This window comes from Mustela putorius, unplaced genomic scaffold (assembly GCF_011764305.1).
Source record: "Mustela putorius furo isolate JIRA1106 unplaced genomic scaffold, ASM1176430v1.1 tig00003854_pilon_pilon_pilon, whole genome shotgun sequence".
Taxonomy (NCBI): domain Eukaryota; kingdom Metazoa; phylum Chordata; class Mammalia; order Carnivora; family Mustelidae; genus Mustela; species Mustela putorius.
The window spans coordinates 7834327-7854380 of NW_025422006.1; the positions used below are offsets into that span (position 1 = coordinate 7834327).

General features: G+C 46.6%; 1 protein-coding gene across 4 annotated transcripts in view; it reads right to left on the bottom strand.

Annotated features, from left to right (window-relative positions):
- The window catches only part of APBA1 (amyloid beta precursor protein binding family A member 1), a 193574-nt gene that overhangs the window by 61169 nt on the left and 112351 nt on the right, over positions 1-20054 (bottom strand). For all 4 annotated transcript variants that reach the window (XM_045065075.1, XM_045065077.1, XM_045065076.1 and 1 more), the window contains exon 2: positions 2167-3440. In XM_045065075.1, the coding sequence (XP_044921010.1) occupies positions 2167-3372 (1206 nt within the window). In that variant the 5' untranslated portion in view covers positions 3373-3440. The remainder of the gene's footprint in view (positions 1-2166; positions 3441-20054) is intronic.

Genomic DNA, 20054 nt, shown 5'->3' on the forward strand with positions numbered 1-20054 from the left:
AACAGCTTCCAACGGACGGGTGGGATATTTTAAAGCACAGGTTTTGGGGTTTTGCTTTGGAGTAACCCTTCATAACCGAGGGAGCCCTACCCAGCCATCTCGCAGCATCAAGCTGAACTTCTGCCAGCAGGAACTCCTAAAGCATCCCCCGAAGTCCTGTCCTCAATTCTACCTTTTGAGAAAAACATCGCACAAGAGGTTTGAGTTGGTCCCCTCGTTCAAATGAATCAAAGCACACCCCCCCCCGCCCCCAGCCCTAAGACAGGTTGTGCCGGGGGCTCGTCGCGAGGCAGTAGGAACAGAATGAAGTCGGTTATGTCAACGAGCTGAAGCAGGGAAGAAAGCTGGGGGAGAAAGGCAGCATCTTTCTCCTAAGGCTAAGGCTTAGGAGAAACTAAGGCTCTTGCAACTTTTTCTCTAATGGCTTTCCAGGTTTCTAAAAGGCTATGGAACCCGGCCTCTTGCCAGCTCCTTACTTTTGAAAATCTGCTCCATTTCCACTACATTTGCAAAATGCTGCAATATTTCCCTCTCTGTCAAGAGGAACCTGGAGGCAGCTGGAGGTCAGGAAGGAGTGGACACGTGAGAGTACCTGTCTTTACCTGTTCGTGTGTGAATCCCGGACACCAGAGGAAAGACACAGAGCATCACTACCCTCCCTGTTCCAGTGCTGCCTCCTTGCTGGGGAGGACACAGAGCCTTTCTCCACTGGTTTTCCACCTCTCCTTAAGGGAGCCAGCGATTTAATTAGCTACCGGCAAATGTTGACTGTTACTTAAAGTGGAGGTGAATGATACCTCCGACCTGCATGGCCCTTCACGGATAAGCGGGATGAACAAAGAACTTCCAATAAGGGCTTCTCCCTCCAAAAGACATACTGAGACATAACCTGGTGCATTCACAGAAAGCAGAATTAAATGAAATCGAACGGACCCTCCTAACCCTTCTTTTAGTCCAAGCTCCCATTTTAAATGAAAGTGCTTAAAAATTATTCAGGAGAACGAAGAAGTGAGGATGCAGCGATAGCTCTCCGTACCTTTTCCCGAGGAAGCACAACGCAAAATACCCCACGTGGGTATTTTGGGGAGAAATGTGCTGCAGGCCCACCAGACGTGAACACTGAGCGCTTACTGTGAGCCACAGTGAGACCCAGGGTGGGCAAAAACCTCAGCACCCCTCGCAGGGAAAAGCTCAGGAGGATTTCCTGGATATCCTCCAAGGATACCCCATGGAGGCTCCAGTCCGTCAAAGGGCTGCTTTAAGGCGGTGGCTCCCAAACTGTGGTCCTGTAACCAGCTGCATCAGCACCACCTGGGAACCTGTTAGCGGACAGTGTCGAACTTCACCGGAGCCCTGTGATTCCATTAACCCGCAAAGGTTAAAGTAAACCTCCCCCTACCCTTCTGTGTTCTGGCAATGGCTTCCTGCCAAGACCATTCCCTCTCCACAGGACTTACAGAAGACTCACAGGTGTCGCCTTGTTGACTTATGACAAGTCCAGACACAGACCCTCCAAATTCCCCTTCTTTGACTGACGATGATTAACCGAACTGCCAGGAGTGGGAACAAAGTGTCTGCTAACCATCCTCACCTGAAGTTTTCTCCTTCCTCCAAGTCCTTGAACTTTTAGCCAGCCTACACCCCACTCCCCCACTGGCCTCTGCAGAACGAGCTGGCCTCAGGTTAAAACATACCTTCTTTTGCAAGGCATTCCAGCCATCATTCCCCACACCTCCCTCTTTCTAGTCCTGTTTACTCCTCCCTAGAAAAGAGACCTTTTTTGTCCAGCCTCAGATTCTACAATCAGAGTATCTTTTCCCCCTTTCCAAAAAGTTCCCGAGGAAGTCTCTCCACGCACAATTCCAACTTGGTTTTTCTTTGACATTATAAATTACCAATTCTCAGGCCCCACCCCAGACCTTCTAAGTAAGAAACCGCTCTGGGCACAGTTGGAGACGCAGTGATTTACGGCCATCCCTCTAAGGGGCTGATAAACGCATTCCACCCCTGAACTCCATCCCACCCGTGTTCCACTCAGGACCCGTCTCCGAGGCTCGCGGTGGACACGTTTTTAGCGTTCCCACAGACCACTGATGTCGTGGAGTCATTTCGCAGTGGCAAGCAAGGCCACGCGTGGAGCTGGAGCCCGAACCCGCACCTACTTACATCTCCGTCCACCGGCCTCTGGTCGTCACAGTCCCTCGTGGGGCTAATGTCCTGGCGCATGACCCAGATGGGCTCTTTGGGCTCGTCGGGGGTGTAAGGCGAACGGATGGTCCTGGTTTTCACCTCCTCGATGGCCTCTTTGATGTCCTTGATGGCCAGCGAGATGGCATCCCTTTTCTCCTTGCTGTACCGCTGCCCCGCCTCGCCTGGCGCGGGGCCCGCCACCCGCTGCTGCCCCGCCGGCGCCTGCTGCCCGGGGCTGTCGGGGCGGCCCCCGCCCGGGGTAGGGGCGCGCTCCAAGTCCTGCTCGGCCTCGGGCATGTCCTTGGCCGCCTTGTCGAGGCTCTGCGAGCTCATGCTCTGCTTGACCTCGGCCACGATCTGGTCGATGTCCTCCTCCTGCTCGTAGCTGTCCATGCGCGGGTAGGGCGCGAACTCGGCCTCCTTCTCCGGGCTGTCGGACTCGCCGTCCGAGCGCTCGTCGTAGTGGTGCAGCCGCGCGCCCAGGGCCTCCTGGCGGTACGCCGCGGCCTCGTCGCGCTCCTGCTCGTACAGCCGCAGCCCGTCGCGCGCCTCCAGCTCGGGCGCGTCCCCGATCTCCTCGTACACGTGCTCCTGGAGGCCCCCGTAGTCGGCGTAGGGCTCGGCGTAGGGCTCGTCCTCGCCGCGGTGGAACAGCCGGTGCGTGTACACGTAGCCCGAGTACGCCGCGTTCATCGCCTCCTCGTGCTCCAGCGAGTGGAAGTGCAGGTGGTTGGGCAGCGCGCGGCGGTGCGTGGCCTCGGCGTGCTCGGCCTCCGCCTGCTCCGTGTACTCCTCGGCCTCGGGCCGGTACTGCACGGCGTAGGCGCTCTCGTCCTCGGGGTCCTGCGCGCGCTCCGCGTCGTAGCCGTCGCGGGCCGCGGCGATCACGTCGCCCTCGGCCGTGTCCGTGTGGTTGTGGAAGCCGCTCTCCGTACTGGCCGAGCGCGCCAGGCTCTCCCCGCGCTCCTCCTCCTCCGGCTGCCCCGGCTGCGCGCGGGGGTCCTCGACGGCGCGCCCGCGTCCGGGGCGCCCCGCATAGCGCTGCTGCGGCGGGGGCGGCGGCTGCTGCTGCTCCTCCTCCACCTCGGGGTGCTCCAGGTCAGCCTCGACCGACTCGTTCACCTCCCCGCCTGCCGCCTCGTCGGTCACCTCCGCCTCGGCGGAGCCCTCCAAGTGGTTCATGGTGGGCGTCGGGCCCGCTGGGAGCGAGGCTGGGCCGGCTCAGTGCGCTCTCATTTTGCTCCACCCGTCTGGGAAGACAAGAAGGGGAGGGGCTGTTAATGGCCTTCAGCCGGTCGTGCTCCCGGAGCGCCCAGAGAACCCATAGAAAACAGCTGCTAAGCATCCCTCCTGAATCCGGGTCATTTCAAACAGGATTGCGGATTTAAACGCAATCTGACAGCGCGTCGTGCGTTTTCTTCGCTGCACGTATCGTAATTTGTAATTACATATCTACTTGTCTAATTGCTTGCTGGCTTTCTCCATACCCACCCCTCAGACGGCGAGCCTCGCCAGCGTTTTGTTCGCTCTCCGCCACGCTTACGATTCAGGTTCCGTTTCTGATGCACATGAATAAAGAGTACTACTAAATTGAATGGGCTAATTGACACATTTTCCATCTGCTAAGGGATAAATCTCTCCAAATTAAACTAGGAGCCTAGATACTTTAGAAACCGTTCTCTGAATAAATTTCAAGGGAAAAAAACCAACCACCTCGTAATGTGTTGAGCTCCGGCTGTCAATATAAACACGCAGCCTTTGGGAGGCCTGCTACCCACCATCAGAGGGTTCTTGGCTTGTCGTGACTGCCTCTGTCACCTTGGACAAGTGGCTTAATTTTTTGGACCTCCACGAGGAGATCAGACTCACTGACTAAGGGTTGTTACACAGGGGAAAAGACTCCGTGGGAAACGCTGACTTTTCATGGTGACTATTCAAGAGGCAAAACAGGAGAGGTGGTGTTTCCCAGACTTGGGTGAGGAGGAAACCCTTTCCTAGAGGCCAGTGTTTGGACAACCCCACTTAAAGAACCACTGACTAGGGTACTTCCCCATACACCCTGGACCTAAAATTCTCTGATTCTACGAATTATTATTTATAGCTGGTACTAGATACATGGAAATCATGGCTACTTTCTTTAAAAATATGGGTATGTCTCTTGACCCATTCCAGAGAAACTTGTAGCTAGAGATGGACTTGGTTTCAACCTCTCTCAGTTGTTATCACAAAATAGCTTTATAGCATAATGGGTCTGGTGTAAAATACAGAGAATAAATACAGAATAAATACAGAGGATGTACAGAACAACAAAAATGGGCAGGAGTCCCATGATTTCAAGACACCTGTGGGAAAATGGGTTCAGCTATGAGTGTAGGCTTTTCTCAGTGTTCTTCTGGAGAACCCACATTACAACCGGACAAAATGGATGGGAAGTGAACTCTTTACTAGCAGAAAGCTCCAAGAGGATCGGGGACATGTGACTGACTCTCTAATGTTGTCATGGACTGCACTATACTCAGCTCCCCACAACACAGCAATTTCCTTTAAGCACTAGGACAATCCCAGAAGTAAAGAAGGGCATTCTGGAGCTCCAGATTCACCTTCGAACAAAAATACCATCTTTCTCCCATTCTCTGGTGGACCCACTCTCCTCCCCCAGTGCTGGCTGGCACACTCTGGAAGAAAATGATGGCTTACTAGATAGAGTTGAACAATCCTAATTGCTCTCCTCCTTGTCAAGAGTCCTATTTCATACAAGTGAGACCCAGTCTCCTTTGCAAAATTGTGGCCTCCCCTCATTAACCCTTGAGAACAGTGACTCAGAGGAGGCATAAGGAAGTTTTCCAAAAGCAAGTGTGAGGTCCCATTCAGACTTTGATGGATGCTAATGCTTCGAACAGAAGAGGCAAGTATTGGTGCTGAGGTCTTCCTAGCCAAGTGGCCTCCAGGGGACCATGGAAAGTACAGAACAAATATGCTATTCAATACAGCACACAGACAAGCACAGTCTACCCACATTTCGTTTATGAGGCCTCTTTGGAAAAGAAAACAAATTAAAAACAACAAATTAAATGAACACATCTCAGTCTGATGGACACAAATCAAGTGGTCGCAGAGAGGGATACTGAACAGTGTTAGCAATAGAATAATGAGTATCCAAAGCATGTGACTGGCCAACAATTCATGGTAACTGTGTGCGGAATTGACCAAAACCCTGTGTACAGTGAAAATAGATTCTTATTGATGAAAATCTACTGATACACGTATTAAAAAGAAGTTTTAGTGTAGGGGCACCTGGGTGGCTCAGTCAGTTGAGCATCCGACTCCTAGAATTTCAGTTCAGGTCATGATCTCAGGGTTGTGAGATCGAGTCCCGGGTCAGGCTCAGGGTCAGACTTAAGAGTCTCTCTCTGCCCCTCTTCTCCAACTCCCATGCATATGGGCACACACACACTCTCTCTCTCTCTCAAAAAAGTTTTAGTTTATTCTGGGTTAAAATCGCTGTTTGACCAGCAAACAGAGCCCTCTCCTAGGGCACTTACTGACTGATTCAAAGGAAATAGGATGTCCGTGCATGTCTGTACACTAGATCATGGTAAAGAAAGTTACAAGAAGCCCATTCTTTTTTTTTGTTTTTTTAAAGATTTTATTTATTTGACATAGAGAGATCACAAGTAGGCAGAGAGGCAGGCAGAGAGAGGGGGAAGCAGGCTCCCCGCTGAGCAGAGAGCCTGATGTGGGGCTCAATCCCAGGACCCTGGGATCATGACCTGAGCCAAAGGCAGAGACTTAACCCACTGAACCACCCAGGCTCCCCAAGAAGCCCATTCTTTGGGGGAAAAGTAATGTTGTTCAATATCATGGAGATTTCTGTTCATTAAGTGCATTCTCCTCATACCCCCATCCCCAAGTCTCAGGGCAATATTTATTCATGGATTATTTCTATTTCACTCACTATCAGGGTTTCAAGACTATAGTTTGGGTCATGGTATTGGCAACATGTTAGTTAATAACATGTTGATTTGAGGGATTTCCGTAAGAAAAAGGCAACTGGCAGTTTCTGAGGACCGAGCTAATGGTGCAGATCAGGTCCACTGGTAGTCCACGAGATGAATGTTCCCCATACCCTGGCAACTCTGGGAGTGGCATTTATTTAAAAAAAAATTACAAAGCTAGGTGGTTGTGGAAATCGCAAGTTACTGTGAAAAAATAAAAAAAGTATGTACAACTTGTTTGGAAAGTGATTGGCAAGATGAATTAAAATCTTTAAAAGTTAGCATACATTTACCTCAATAGTTCTACTTATAGAAATCTAAAGGGAAACACTCAAATGTGGACAAAGATGATTCTCAAGGTGTTTGCTTAAAAGGCAAAGATTATAAACATGGAGGCTAAGCGCTGACCTTAAGTCCCAGTATGTACAGAGTGCTAAGCACCTTAGCATCATCTTCTGAGCCAGAAAGATGGGATTTTTTTTTTTTTTTGCTAGACCCCTCCTGTATCCCTGTGTGGTGAAGGGCACCCCCAGCGCCCCTAGTCGCCCCAGAGCAGATCTAGGAATCATTACTGACTCGTCTCTTTTCCTCACTCCCTTGCCCAACTGACAACCGAATCCATTGTCTTAATACCTCCTGCGTCCCCCTCACTGTCACTGCCTTGTCTCGGTCCCTGTCTTGCCTACACAACTGTTTCCTCGACTCATGTAGCAACCCCGTCCAGGCCGTCCTTCCCACTGCTAGCTGGACGATCTTTCCAAAATACAAATCCGAAGCCCAGACCCGATCTCTCCAACTCTTCCAGGGTTCCCCTGTCCTGCTAACTATACCAGGCAGGGCCAAAGCATCTTCTACAAGAAGACACGTTAAATCCCCATGCGGCCTATGAAGACAGTACTCTTCTACTGTCTTCCTAGAGAGAATTACCAGCTCCTCGAAAGCTGAGGAAACGGAGGCACGGTGGGACTAGGTGACTGCTCCGGGTCTCACGAGCAATGGAACGGGTGAAACTGATACCTGACCCCCTGACTCCACCAGCACCACCGCCACACCTCACCTGCCCCCCGCGTTCTAACACCCCCAGCGCTGACCCGAGCTGCCTTACCTGTTCTCAGCCCATTTTTCACCTACACTTGGGGACTCTTGTCTTCCCCAGGGCAAGTTCACACTTGAGGACTCTCTATTATGTGCCGGTCTCCAGGCAATGTTCCAGGCACTGGGGCAGAGGAGTGACCAAGGAAGATGGGCTTCTCTGATTCATGAACCCTCCATTCTGGTGCATGAGGTGTGGGGCAGGAGAGGGAGGTGAGGAGAAAGGAGAAGGTACCAGACAGTGACTACATACATTAACAAATGGGAGAGCCCCCAATAGTGAAATGTCTCAGGAAGAAATAGGATGGTCAGGGTAGAGCAAAGTGACCACGGAGAGAGGGTTATGCACACAATGGCCAGAGAAGGTGATGTCTGAGCTGGGGCTGAATGATAAGGGAAGGGGCAGCTGCATAAAAATCTGAGGGCAGAGCCATGAGGCAAGAAGGCACTTGCTGGGTTCCAGGGCAGAAGCAATGTTTGTGAGCGAGACAGGGATGGTGTGGAGGAGGATGGGGATGGGGAGATGGAAAGCATTGGCAAGGCCAGGCCTGGTACATCATGGGAAAGAGTTTGGATTTTATCTCAAGGGTATTGGCATGCTACTGAGTGGTTTTAATCAGGGGAGTTACAAGGCTTAATTAACTCCTCACTTTGTCCTCATTACATCTTGTCTACCATTTATATATATACATATATATGTATATAATTTATATTATATATATATCGCTCCACCCAATCGCCCCAATTATATATATTTTATATATATATATATATATATATATAAAATTTATATTATAGCACATGTCACACAAAGCAATGGTTCTTTATAAATATGGAATCCTCAGGAAAAGAGAACTTGACATTCATCTTTGATTCCCCAGTGCCAAGGACAGAGGTTGCAGAGATGGCTGTCAATGAATTTTTAGTAATTAAAGAGAAAAAAAAAAAACTACCCCCCTTCCCAACTATTTAGGGCCTCGTGGCCGTTGGCATGCTCAGGCTTTAGAGAACTCATTTCTTCTTTCCATCCGAATCTTCGCTGCCCTTATCCGCCCATGAACCTCCTCCACCTTCTTCTAATGAGTCAAGTGTCCAAAGAACTCTAGTGATTCAATCTTTGGCGATGTTGGCGTTTATTGATCCATATGGCATTTATTAGACATGTACCAGGTACCGTGCAAAGGCAAGGGGCATGCAAAAGTTTCAAAAGCATAGTCCCAGCCTTCAAGGGCAGACAGCTCTAATAATCACAACACAAATTTCTCCTATTTCTATTTGCTACACGCAAAGGAGAAATAGGTTGAAGCCACGGAAGGAGCCTAGAGTTAAAACCACCACTGCAACCGCATCCCCTCTGTGGGTCCCTCGAGTGCTGCTGTTCTTCAAGGGTCTAGATTTCATGAGCCCCTAAGCATCCCGGGAAGAACCCGGGAGAAGAGTGCCTCCAGCCAATCAATGGTCTTGATTAGGACCCATGTGCCTCCGGAGGCCGGGGCAAAGGGAGGAGGAGCCGCTGGTTCAAGAAAATCCCTCCCCTCCTGCAAAAGCGTCCTGTGACCTGGAAGACAGAGGCAGGACAGTCCCCCCACCGTTGCAGAAGTTCCCATACAACACCAAGAGGGGCTGCTGTGGTGTCCCGGCTGCAGGAGTGAGGGAACCAGCTGGAAAAGGTGAACTAAGGGAAGGAACTCCGAGGCAATGCCCCATTTATAAAGAGAACATTTCACAGTTCAGCGGCAGAACAGTGCGTATCTCATGTCTCTTGGTTTGGGATTAATGGAAGGGGAAGCTGTCAATTACTTTGGCGGATCTGTCCTTAAGTAGTCATTGATAAGAGATTCCAGCAGACTGTCCCTTTTAACACTCGCAGAAGTAGTTTTAGAAAACAGGTCTGACTGAAGACGAAATGCAATGTGAAAAAGAAGAAAAGGAGTCCTATCAGGTTGGGGGGGGAGCGAGGCTGGTATCGGGAAAACAGGAAGGCGGAGGGCGCAGGAGTGAGAACAGAGTGAGACTGTGCTAGCCATCCGCTCCCCTGAAGAAACCAGAAAGAACAATAGAATTCCATATATATGTTTTCATATATTTTTTTAAATGTAAAGAATTTATTTATTTATTTCACAGACAGAGATCACAAGTAGGCAGAGAAGCAGGCAGAGAAAGAGGGGGAAGCAGGCTCCCCGCTGAGCAGGGCTCGATCCCAGGACCCCGAGATCATGACCTGAGCCGAAGGCAGAGGCTTAACCCATCGAGCCACCCAGGCGCCCCCATGTTTTTATATTTTTTGTGTATATTTGAGAAGTCCATTTACCTCCCATGGACTGAAGAAATGTTGTTCCTTGTCTCCTGCCAGAAATGCAAGGAAGTCCCATTTCTTTGGACTGTACCCTGTCCTAATTCACCACGTCACATACATTTCCAGTCCACATGATGTCTCCTGCCAAACCACTGGAGGGGCCACCAGTGAGTGACCCTGAGGTTGCGGTGATGTATTAATTTCCAAAGCAGCAAACAGTTCTGGTTGCCAAACAGGATTGTGCCCTCAATGCTGCAGGTGTACACACATTCGTCACACGCACACACACACACACACGCACACATACACCGTCCACACAGGCTGCGAGATGAGTGGTTCTCGCTAAAGAAAAAAACGGAAGAACGGTCCCAGAGTACAAACACGCAGGTGTTCTTGTCTATCATCTCTACTCTCTATGATTTCTTTCTATGAGTGAGATCAACTGTGGAACATCTGCCAGGGAAACCAAAGGACATCAGGAACCCCAGGTAAATCATCAGCTTTCTAAACTCAATGCATCTATTTACAAGGGTAACAGAAGACAGAAATTAAAAAAAAAAAATAGAGCCCATGAAAGCTTAATCTCCTTGAGTCATTTGAAAATTAAATTTAATGATACTGGGCACTAAGATGGATACAGAACATAGAGTTTTCCTTCCGAAAATCATTTCCAGTTTAAATAGGCTCACAAGGTCAGGAAAAGCCTCCTTACACACAAAACATCTCACTTCAGTGAAATAGTATTTTGTTTTCTTTGTTATCCTTGTGCGAAGCTTGGCTGGACAGCTCTGGTAATGATTTCAGAGTAAGTTGAGTACTTGAACCCCAGGAGTATTGCTGAATAGCCAGATGTCAACCAGAGGTCTGTGTCCGTGACCCTGTCCTACTTCGAGGAGGACATGTGGGCTGGATATCTTCAGTTTCCCTTGAAGGTGACCCACTCCAAATGACTTCCCAGGATGGCCCCCTTCCCTTCCCTTGAGGCTTAACGCATTGTAGGGGTGATGGGGTCCCTCTCCTCAGCTCTCTGCCTCTCTGCACGTTACCTAATTTGAATGCCTCTCTATTTCCTGTTGGGACACTAATTGGTACCAAATGTGTGATACCCATGTTGGCAGATGATAAGAAATAATCATTTAAAGACAGATGTAAAATGATAAATAGTACAGCTACAGTAAACATCACGAGGGTGGCACCCTAATGGGAAATTCTATCCTAGGCTCTGCTGTGTCTTCTCGGCCCCACAGCACTCCTTCTCCAAAGGCTGCATGGGCTCAGGGAATTGACAAGGTAAATCCACACAGGAAGCATAACGGGCATAAAAGCATGCCCGTCTGGGTCTCAGCCTCGACATCTCTCCTCTCCCAAGGACGGAGGCCACTTGACCTTCTCCTACTGCCCCAGTCTGCCACTTGCAGGCTCCGCTCACTCCCAGTCTCTAGTCAATCCTCATTTTAGATCTAGCTTTGCCTCTCACTCAAGAATTAAGATCTGGCCTGGGATCTGCCACCCATTGATTGGATTTCTTCCCCTATACACAGACTGCCCCAATGTTGGCAGTGGATTCCCCATTTTCTGGGCCAAGAATGCCAATGGCTTTTGGGATAGCCCCTCGTGGATTGTTGCCTTATGCCCTAGCGATGATGGAATGCCTGCCAGACTCAACTTTCATCACACAGGGAGCTGAACTTGCCTCCCAGCTCCTGCCCAACACAGGTGGTCCCGGTCCTTGGGAGTCTGTGCACTTATGTGTTTCGCCTTTGCTCAAAATATTTTGGCGACACCGTTATTGGAACTGCTTTCAAAGTTAATTGCTGGGATTTGAAACTACCAGCAAATTGTTCCCAATATTCTAGTCTAATATTAAGTCATATTTGATTTTTGCCAACCACAGATTATCCCTCACCTTATTTACAAGATTTGGCTAGGAATGGTGCCTGATATTCTTCCAATATTTAAGTTATCTCTAAAGGATCATCTCAACTATCCACTTAATGAGCTATTACAGTGGTCAAGGGGACAGGCGTGGGGGACAGTCTGCCTCAATGCCTCACAGTTGTATCACTTACTAGGGATGCATCCCGACTTTCTTTGACTTTGGATAACTTACAGGAAATGCCCCAGCTTGATCATTTCTAAAAAGGGGATAGTAACAGTGCCTACGTCATGGGGTGATTGGATGATACAAGTTAATATATATATAAAACACAATAGTGTCTGTCTGATACAAATACTACTTGATATACATCAGTGCACTTTCTGCACACACCATAATATTAATATTTTAATATATTATATAATTATTATATAACATATAATAATTATAATATGATAATAATAATACCATAGTATTTAACAGTTCAATACATACTTTTTAAAAAGCAAAAAAAAATGATAAGAACAACTAAATGTTACTATAAACGCCTTGAGCACATGGTACATTTCTTATTACTCTTTAGCAAGTAAGTCCATGTAGGGATGGGAAAGAAGCATTTAGGCTACTTTTAGTCATCTTGAAATAAGGCTGAGCACAAATAAATCCACCAAATAGTCATCATAAACCCTATACTGTGTGTGTAGGCCCATACACATGGTGCCCTGTGTACTATGGCCCAACCCTCCCAGAAGTCCCAGTGGGAATTACTATCTCCAGGTGCTAATTTTGAGACAGAAGCTTAGACATCCTAAGCAACTTGTCCAAGGTCAGTCAGAGCTGAAAGGGTTGGAGGTAGATTTGTCTGGATTTCACCATCCATGTTTTTCTTATTACATTTCACTGAGCCTATAAAGTGATGGGATTGATTTTTTTTTTAAACAAACATCTAAATTGGTGTAATCCCTTTTAGAATAGTCACCTTGGCACTTATGTGTTCCAAGGGCACTCCATACTTATGTGTTCCAAGGGCACTCGCTGCCTTTGCTCAAAACACTTCGGCCAGTCCTATATTGGAATTGATTTGCAAGTTGATCCAAGGGTTTTGAAGCTACCAGCAAATAGTTTTCAATATTCTACAGTCGTATTTAGTTCTATTTGATTTACGACCTCAAGGGTATCATCCAGATTTATCATCCACCTTATTTACAAGATTTGGCTGTGGATGCTGTTTGATGTTCTCCAAGCATCAAATCTATCCCCAAAGGCTGAATATGTGCAACAGCCAAGAGTCTTAAAAAGACTCTGGTTCAAGCTCCAAAGTCAATTCCAAAAGAGGGCTTTAAAAATGGTTTGGCCAATGGCCACGTCTTTCTCATAAGCTTTGATTTTTGCAGAGAAGCAGAGGGACAGAGGCCATTTGAGTGAATGCATTCTTGTGTGATTATTGCAAAATCAGGTTCATGGCTTTCATCCACCTTGAAATCTGTATGATTGTGGCTAACACTAACTGGGCAGGAAAATTAATTCATCTCCTTGGATGAATTCAGTCATGCCATCCCCAAAGCTCTGATGATAACCCAGCTGTCTGTTAAAGAGAAAATTCAGACTTTGTGCAGACGTCTTCATTGTCTAGCTCTTCATCTAGCATTTTAGCCATCGAATTATACATTTATATGTATTACATACATATACATATTATATACATATATATGTATGTATTATATACATTTATTATTCTTACTTCAATAAAACACATGAAATAAGCTTAAGGCAATCATGGAAACTCAGAGCGGAAGTTAGCCAGTGTTGTAGAAAACTCAAGAAGCATTCTCTGGAAATCAAAGCCGATTAAAAGTCTATTTGAACTTTCGTGAAATGCACCTGATACAAAACTCAAACATATCTGCATAATCCGTATTTGTTTTTCTCTCACAGTCTCCTTTTTTATGTCCCTTTATGACTTCCTTTCTTTAACTCCACTACATTTATTACCTCTGTTGCTACATGACGCTTAGTTCAGGGGTTTTAAATCACCAGGAACGACGCAATCCGGATCATTGTGCTGGTCTTTCCGGCATCATACAGAAAGCCATGCGCACTCAGCACGACGGTGTTAAAGATAGTGAATCTCTAAAATCAGTTCAGCTATGTTAGTTTTCAGAGGCTCATTACTTCAGACTGCAAAAGGACATGGAAACAAGGGAATATCATACTGAGGCTGAACAGAACGGTAATTCATTAAAATGGAGTCTTTCCTTTGAGACCACATCACCTCAAATTTACTGCTCCTGTTACTTTTACAATTATTTGGCTCATTAGAAAGCCAGTTAACTTGCTACTCTCTATTCCCTCAAGTTTTCTGTAGTTTTCTCTAGCATTTTCTTTCCCCAAATTCACGCCAGAACATTAGCCAAGATCCAAACTATGAAGCTTCGGATTAAATTGTTGTTTTCAAGCTTCCTTTTTTTTTATATATATATATTTTTATTTATTTATTTGACAGACAGAGATCACAAGCAGGCAGAGAGGCAGGCAGAGAGAGAGGAGAAAGCAGGCTCTCCACAGAGCAGAGAGCCCGATGCGGGGCTCGATCCCAGGACTCTGGGATCATGACCTGAGCCGAAGGCAGAGGCTTTAACCCACTGAGCCACCCAGGTGCCCCAAGCTTCTTTTTTTTTATTCACAGGTTGCAAAAGCAGCCTGGGCTGCGCTGATGATCGTCTTCAAACTTTTTTTTTTTCAGCTATACTTTAATTCTGATATGCCAGGGTTATCCTAGATGATTAAAAAACAGTGTATCCAGAAAAAGGTTTGCTCTCTGACACTGGAGTTTCACAATTCCCCAAACACAAAATCCATTAAGCAACTATTAGGTGGCAACACGGGTAATGACTTGAATTTGGATTTGATGAGCCAGAAATTCCACATTGATTCAAAGCCTCCCGTGACGACCCGCTCTCTCTATCAGTCATGTTAGCAAAAAGTTAACAGGGAAAGAACCACAACATGGGAAAAGAAGAAAGCTACTTTCTCTTCAGAATGATTCATGGATCGCCTGGAAACTCTCCTGAGTTCGCTGGACATGTTGACTAGAATGTGAGAGGCAGGGTGCTGGCTATACTCTTCTCATCAAATGATTTCACTTAGGCCCCAAGGACAGACCGGTGAAATTCAAATATGGTTTCCCTGCACCCAGAGCCTTCTGGTTACCTTGAGGGAAGACATGAACTTCTCCAAAGGAAATTATTTTAAATTTGCTTTATTAAAATATGGTGTTGGGGTGCCTGGGCAGCTCAGTTGGTTAAACATCTGACTCTTGATCTCATGGTCATGATCAATTCCTGAGGTCGGGTTCCATGCTGAGCATGAAGCCTGCCTCAGATTCTCTCTCTCCCTCTGCTCATTCCCCATCCCCTGTTCCCCAACCCCTGGCCCCCCACCCCGCCACGGGCACATCCTCTTTCTAAAACACAAGTTTTTTTGTTTTTTTTTTTAAAGATTTTATTTATTCATTTGACGACAGAGATCACAAGCAGGCAGAGAGGCAGGCAGAGAGAGAGAGAGGGAAGCAGGCTCCCCGCCGAGCAAAGAGCCCAATGTGCGGCTCAATCTCAGGACCCTGGGATCATGACCTGAGCCGAAGGCAGAGGCTTTAACCCGCTGAGCCACCCAGGTGCCCCATCTAAAACAAAAATATTTTTAAATGGTGTTGATTTCACTGCAGATTTCATAAAGAAGACGGACATGAAGGGTTGTATCTCATACCACACCCCTTACCATCTCCTCAAAAGCTAACTGGTTACTTTTCCCACAACATCCTTTTTGGTCATCAGCCTCAGGGATTCCCTCTCTCATGAACCTTCCCCTGTGGTCCTGAGCCTTCATGATTCTTGTCCCTTCCTTCTGGATCATCACAGTCCAGTAGAAATATAATATCAACCGTACATGTAATTTTAAAACATCTACAGTCACATTGAAAAAGGTAAAGAAAATAAAATTAATTTTAATAATATATTTTATTTTACCTATCATATCAGAAAAATTATCATTTGAACATATGATCAATATAAACAGTTATTACTGAGACACTCTACCTCTTTTTTCCTACTTAGTCATCAAATCTGATGTGAATTTTACACTCACAGCAATCTCAGGACTAGCCACATTTCAATAACCACATGTGGCTGGTGGCTACCATATTGGATAGCCTAATTCTACGTCGAACTTCTAGGCTTCCCAAACTCTCTCCTTTTCTTTTGCAGAACAATTTAGCTACGTTCAAGCTCTTCCCAAAGTACATAGAGTCACCCTCCGCCATCACCCAGGCCAGCAAAGACCCTCCTGTTATCAGAATTTTCCCTCCAAACAATTAGGAGGTTATGAATAACAAATTGATGAATGTGTGGAAAGCTTGGTTGTTGCTGTGACCCAGAACCAAGTTCTATACTGCCTGGTCATTGATGTCCCAAGGACACTGGTCCCGTATCCCTCTCTTCCAATCTTCACTGCTGCCCTTTAATCTGAGATCTCCGTGCTCCCACATCCAGTGTGGCTGTACCTACTCCTCCTCCCTCTCCGTACCTCTCACCCTTGCCCCCCCCCCTTTCCCTTCTGTCTCCCCAACAGAGAGCTCTCAGGCTCATGGCCACACTAACCCACAGCTCCTGCCGTTCAGCATGTGGGACCCCTGCTTGCAGAGAATGGAAATTGCTCAAAGAGTCCTCAAACACGCCATGAGGTTCTGGAGAAGGCAAGCAAAATAAGAACAAAGAGAACCCTTTTCTCTCACCAGGAGGGGACCAGGTGGAAAGGGGAAAGCAAACCCCAGGGACTGGGGAATTAAGTCTGAGACAGCAGAGCACACTGGTTAAGAACACACACGGAATGAGATGGTCTAGGTTCAAATTCAGTTCCAGCACTCACCAGCTCTACAACCTTGGGCAAGGCACTTACCCTTACTCTGCCTCAGCTTCCCCTTCTCTACATAGGGATAATGGTAGCACTTACCTCATAAGGTCACCGGAGAATTACAGGAGTTAAGGGAGTGCAAATAGCAGAGTAAAATACGTACTTGTCGGTTCATAGAATGTACACCAGGAATGAACTGTAATGTGAACTCTGGGCTTTGGATGGCAATGTGTGTTGATGGAGTTCCATTGGTTGTAATGACTGAACCCCTCTGGGGTGGAGTATGGACAGCTGGGGACAGGAAGCACGTATGGGGCGGGAGAAATCTCTGTTCTTTCCACTAAATTTTGCCATGAACCTAAAACTGCTCTAAAATGTACCTGAAAAATATATTCCATTATTTATAAATACATGTATATGCTTTATATGTTATATGTAATATGTATCACACAAGTAAAAAGCATAGATATATAAATATGTATATATAATACAAACACATATAACATATAAATAATGAAAATACATATAAATAATCTATTACATATGAAAATATAAATATATATATTTTATGACTTAAAATCAACTAACCCATGACCCCTCCTCACTGCAGCTTAAGGGACATGTGGGCTGGCCACATCTCTGCCACTGTCCCATCACTGTCCTGATTCTGAGACCTGATGAGTGCAGGCGCGGGTGGCAGGCCCCTGACCCGCACAGGGAGTCACCTCCTGGCCAACTGGCCCCAAGGTCACCCGGCTCCAAGGTCACCCTGCCATGTGGGTGTCCAGGCTATTCCTGGAACCTCCATTCAAGCGGGGACCGCACCCGCTCTGGCTCACCAAGGGCTGGCTCAGACTGGGTCATGCCGGGCTCAGCCCTGCGGCCGACACTTCCCAGCACCCCGCTGCTCCGCCCGGCTCCTGCCGCTCGTGCCGCCGCGAGCGGAGCCGCGGAGTGGTTCTGCTTGCCGGCCTCACCGCAGCCTGCTCCGGCTCACAGCACGGAATCTCTGCCCCCGTGCTCCTGCCAGCCGTTCAGCTCCCACTCCGGGGAGCACCCCCGCAGGCAGGCCGGCTGTTTGCGGCCCTTGACTGGCCGTCATCCATTCTCCCCGCTCTTCCTCATCTGTAAAGTGGGTCCACGAAGGGTGACTCGAAAGCATCTCTCAAAATTACCCCTCTGGGGACTTGGCCTACCACACTCGTGCACAAGCGTGTGGAATGACTTCATCCCAATTCTCCCGCAACTGCTAAAGCACAGTTTGTGTTCGTAAAAGCCCGGAAACAACTAAAACGCCCATCATGAGAAAGCTGGTAAAAGAGATTATAGAGAGCATTCCACCGGACAGGGAGGACGATCTTTAGGCACCGATGATGGAAAGAACCTCCTGATGTAGGAAAGCCAGGTCAGAGCAGTGCATGATGAATGTCATCATGTATGTGGAGGAGGGGAATGAATGCTTATGTATAAAGATCTCTGAAATGACAAAAAACGAATACCGAACTAATATATATATATTTTATATATATATATAACCAACTTATATATATATTAGTTTAGTATTAGTTGGTTATATATATAAATATATATATATAATATAAAATAAATATATAAATATAATTTTATATATAAATATAAAATATAAATAAATATATGTGAATATAATTTTATATATAAATATAAAATATAAAAATATATATTTATATATATATTTTTGGAGAGGGCAAGGGTGAGGAATGAGAACTGGGCAGCCAGGGACCAGGATAGAACAGAATCCCATCATATGCCTCTCTGCATTTTTTTTTTAGAGGTTTATTTATATATTTGGGAGAGAGAGAGAGAACAGAGGGACAGGGAGAAGCAGACTCCCTGCTGAGCTGAGAGCCCAACGTGGGGCTCGTTCCCAGAACCCCAAGATCATGACGTGAACTGAAGGCAGATGCTTAACGGGGACTGAGCCACTCAGGCATCCTGCCTCTTTGTACTTTTTGATGTTTGGACCACGAATCTATTTTAAAAAGACTCTGCCTAGGTAATGGAAATAACCTGTTCTTTCTACCTTACGGGGATGGTGACAGCTTTCTGAATGTAAGGACTGGGGAAACTGACCTCCCTTCCTCGTTGGGGAGCAGTTCGAGGTAGGGCTGATGTGCTGACTTCCTGCAAAAGCGTTCTCTTCTGTTACTGACAGAAACTTCTCACCGTGCACCAGGTTTCTTGCTGCTCTGCTAGGACTCAGCCTCTGTTTTTCCTTGAGCCTCACTGTGGTGAGTGATGTCTTTGTGGGTAGATCACCGGGGTGGGCACGTTAAAGGGAACATTCAGCGTTGTTCTACTTACATGGGAACTTCTAGTGCAGGTCCTTGAAATCTGCATTCTAGAAACCCCACATTACTAGCTCATGGATGAACAGAATTACAAAGTAGCTGGAAGTTAGAACCGACAGAGTTGGCAAAGCCCAAGTCCCTTATTTTACAGATCAGGAGACCATGGAGTAGAGAGGTCATGTGGCTCCTTCAGAGTCACGTGTGTTAGCTAGCACTGGAGAAAAGCACATTGCCCAATTTTTCTTCCCAGGCTATCCAGTTATAAAAGACAGATCGACTAAATGAAAGAAAATAATTTCAAAAAGATGCTTGGCTAAATGGTGTCAGAGAAAGGGAAAAGAATTAAAAATATTCCAACAACTCAAAGCAAATCTCTTCAACACACCATCCTTTCTACTTACAGGACACTTGACTTTCCGGTGTCCAGAATCCCCCTGTCCTTTCTGAGAAAGCAAGGGGGTATATGCCATTTCCACATGGCCTTTTGAATATACAGTGTGGCAGAAATGGTTTGTTGCCCATCAAAAATTCAAGCTCACTCTCCGTTGTGTAGAACTGTCACCAATAACTTACGTTTATAAGCCTTCCATACATGTGGTTGGGGCCATGACTAGTTCTCTCTCCAAGAGAAGGAAGGTGGAAGTGAGGAGGACCTTTCTGGGACAGCTCATTGAAGAAGTGAGCTTGCCTTTTTCATGCACTCCTTCTTCATCCACTGGTTAAAAGCAGAAGAGTCTGAGACCTGTGGGATATCAGAATCTCAAGAAGGGAGTGGCCCGGAGTCCTGAATCGAGCACGTGCAGGAAAACTGCCCACTGCCCAGAAATAACCTGCCTTGGACTGCTACTGTTAGTAAAATAACTTTCAGTGTGTGGCTACAATAAAATTTTGGAATTTGCTTATGTTATTCTCATCAATCAGTGCACAAGGCTATTTCAGCCGGGTCTCAAAACAAGTCACTAAAGCTCCACTTTAAAAAAGAATCACTGAGTGAATGCCTGGGTGGCTCAGTCCTTTAAGCATCTGTCTTCGGTTCAGGTCATGATCTCAAGGTCCTGGGATTGAGCCCCACATTGGGCTCCTTGCTCAGCAGCGAGTCTGCTTCTCCCTCCCCTTCTGTGACCTCTCTCGCTCTCACTCTCTCTCAAATAAATAAAAATCCGAAAAAAAAAAAAAAAAGAGAGAGAGAATTACTGAGTAATGGGAGAAAAAAATACTATTTCTGTTTTTAGTTCTGTGGGTTACCTCTAGAACTCTCCCTAATATGTCGCAATTTACTGACTTAATTTAGGTGATATCTATTGATGTTCTGTCAGGAAAGATGATGAAAGAGGACAATTTGGTTTACTTAATCTTTTTCCTTCCATTTC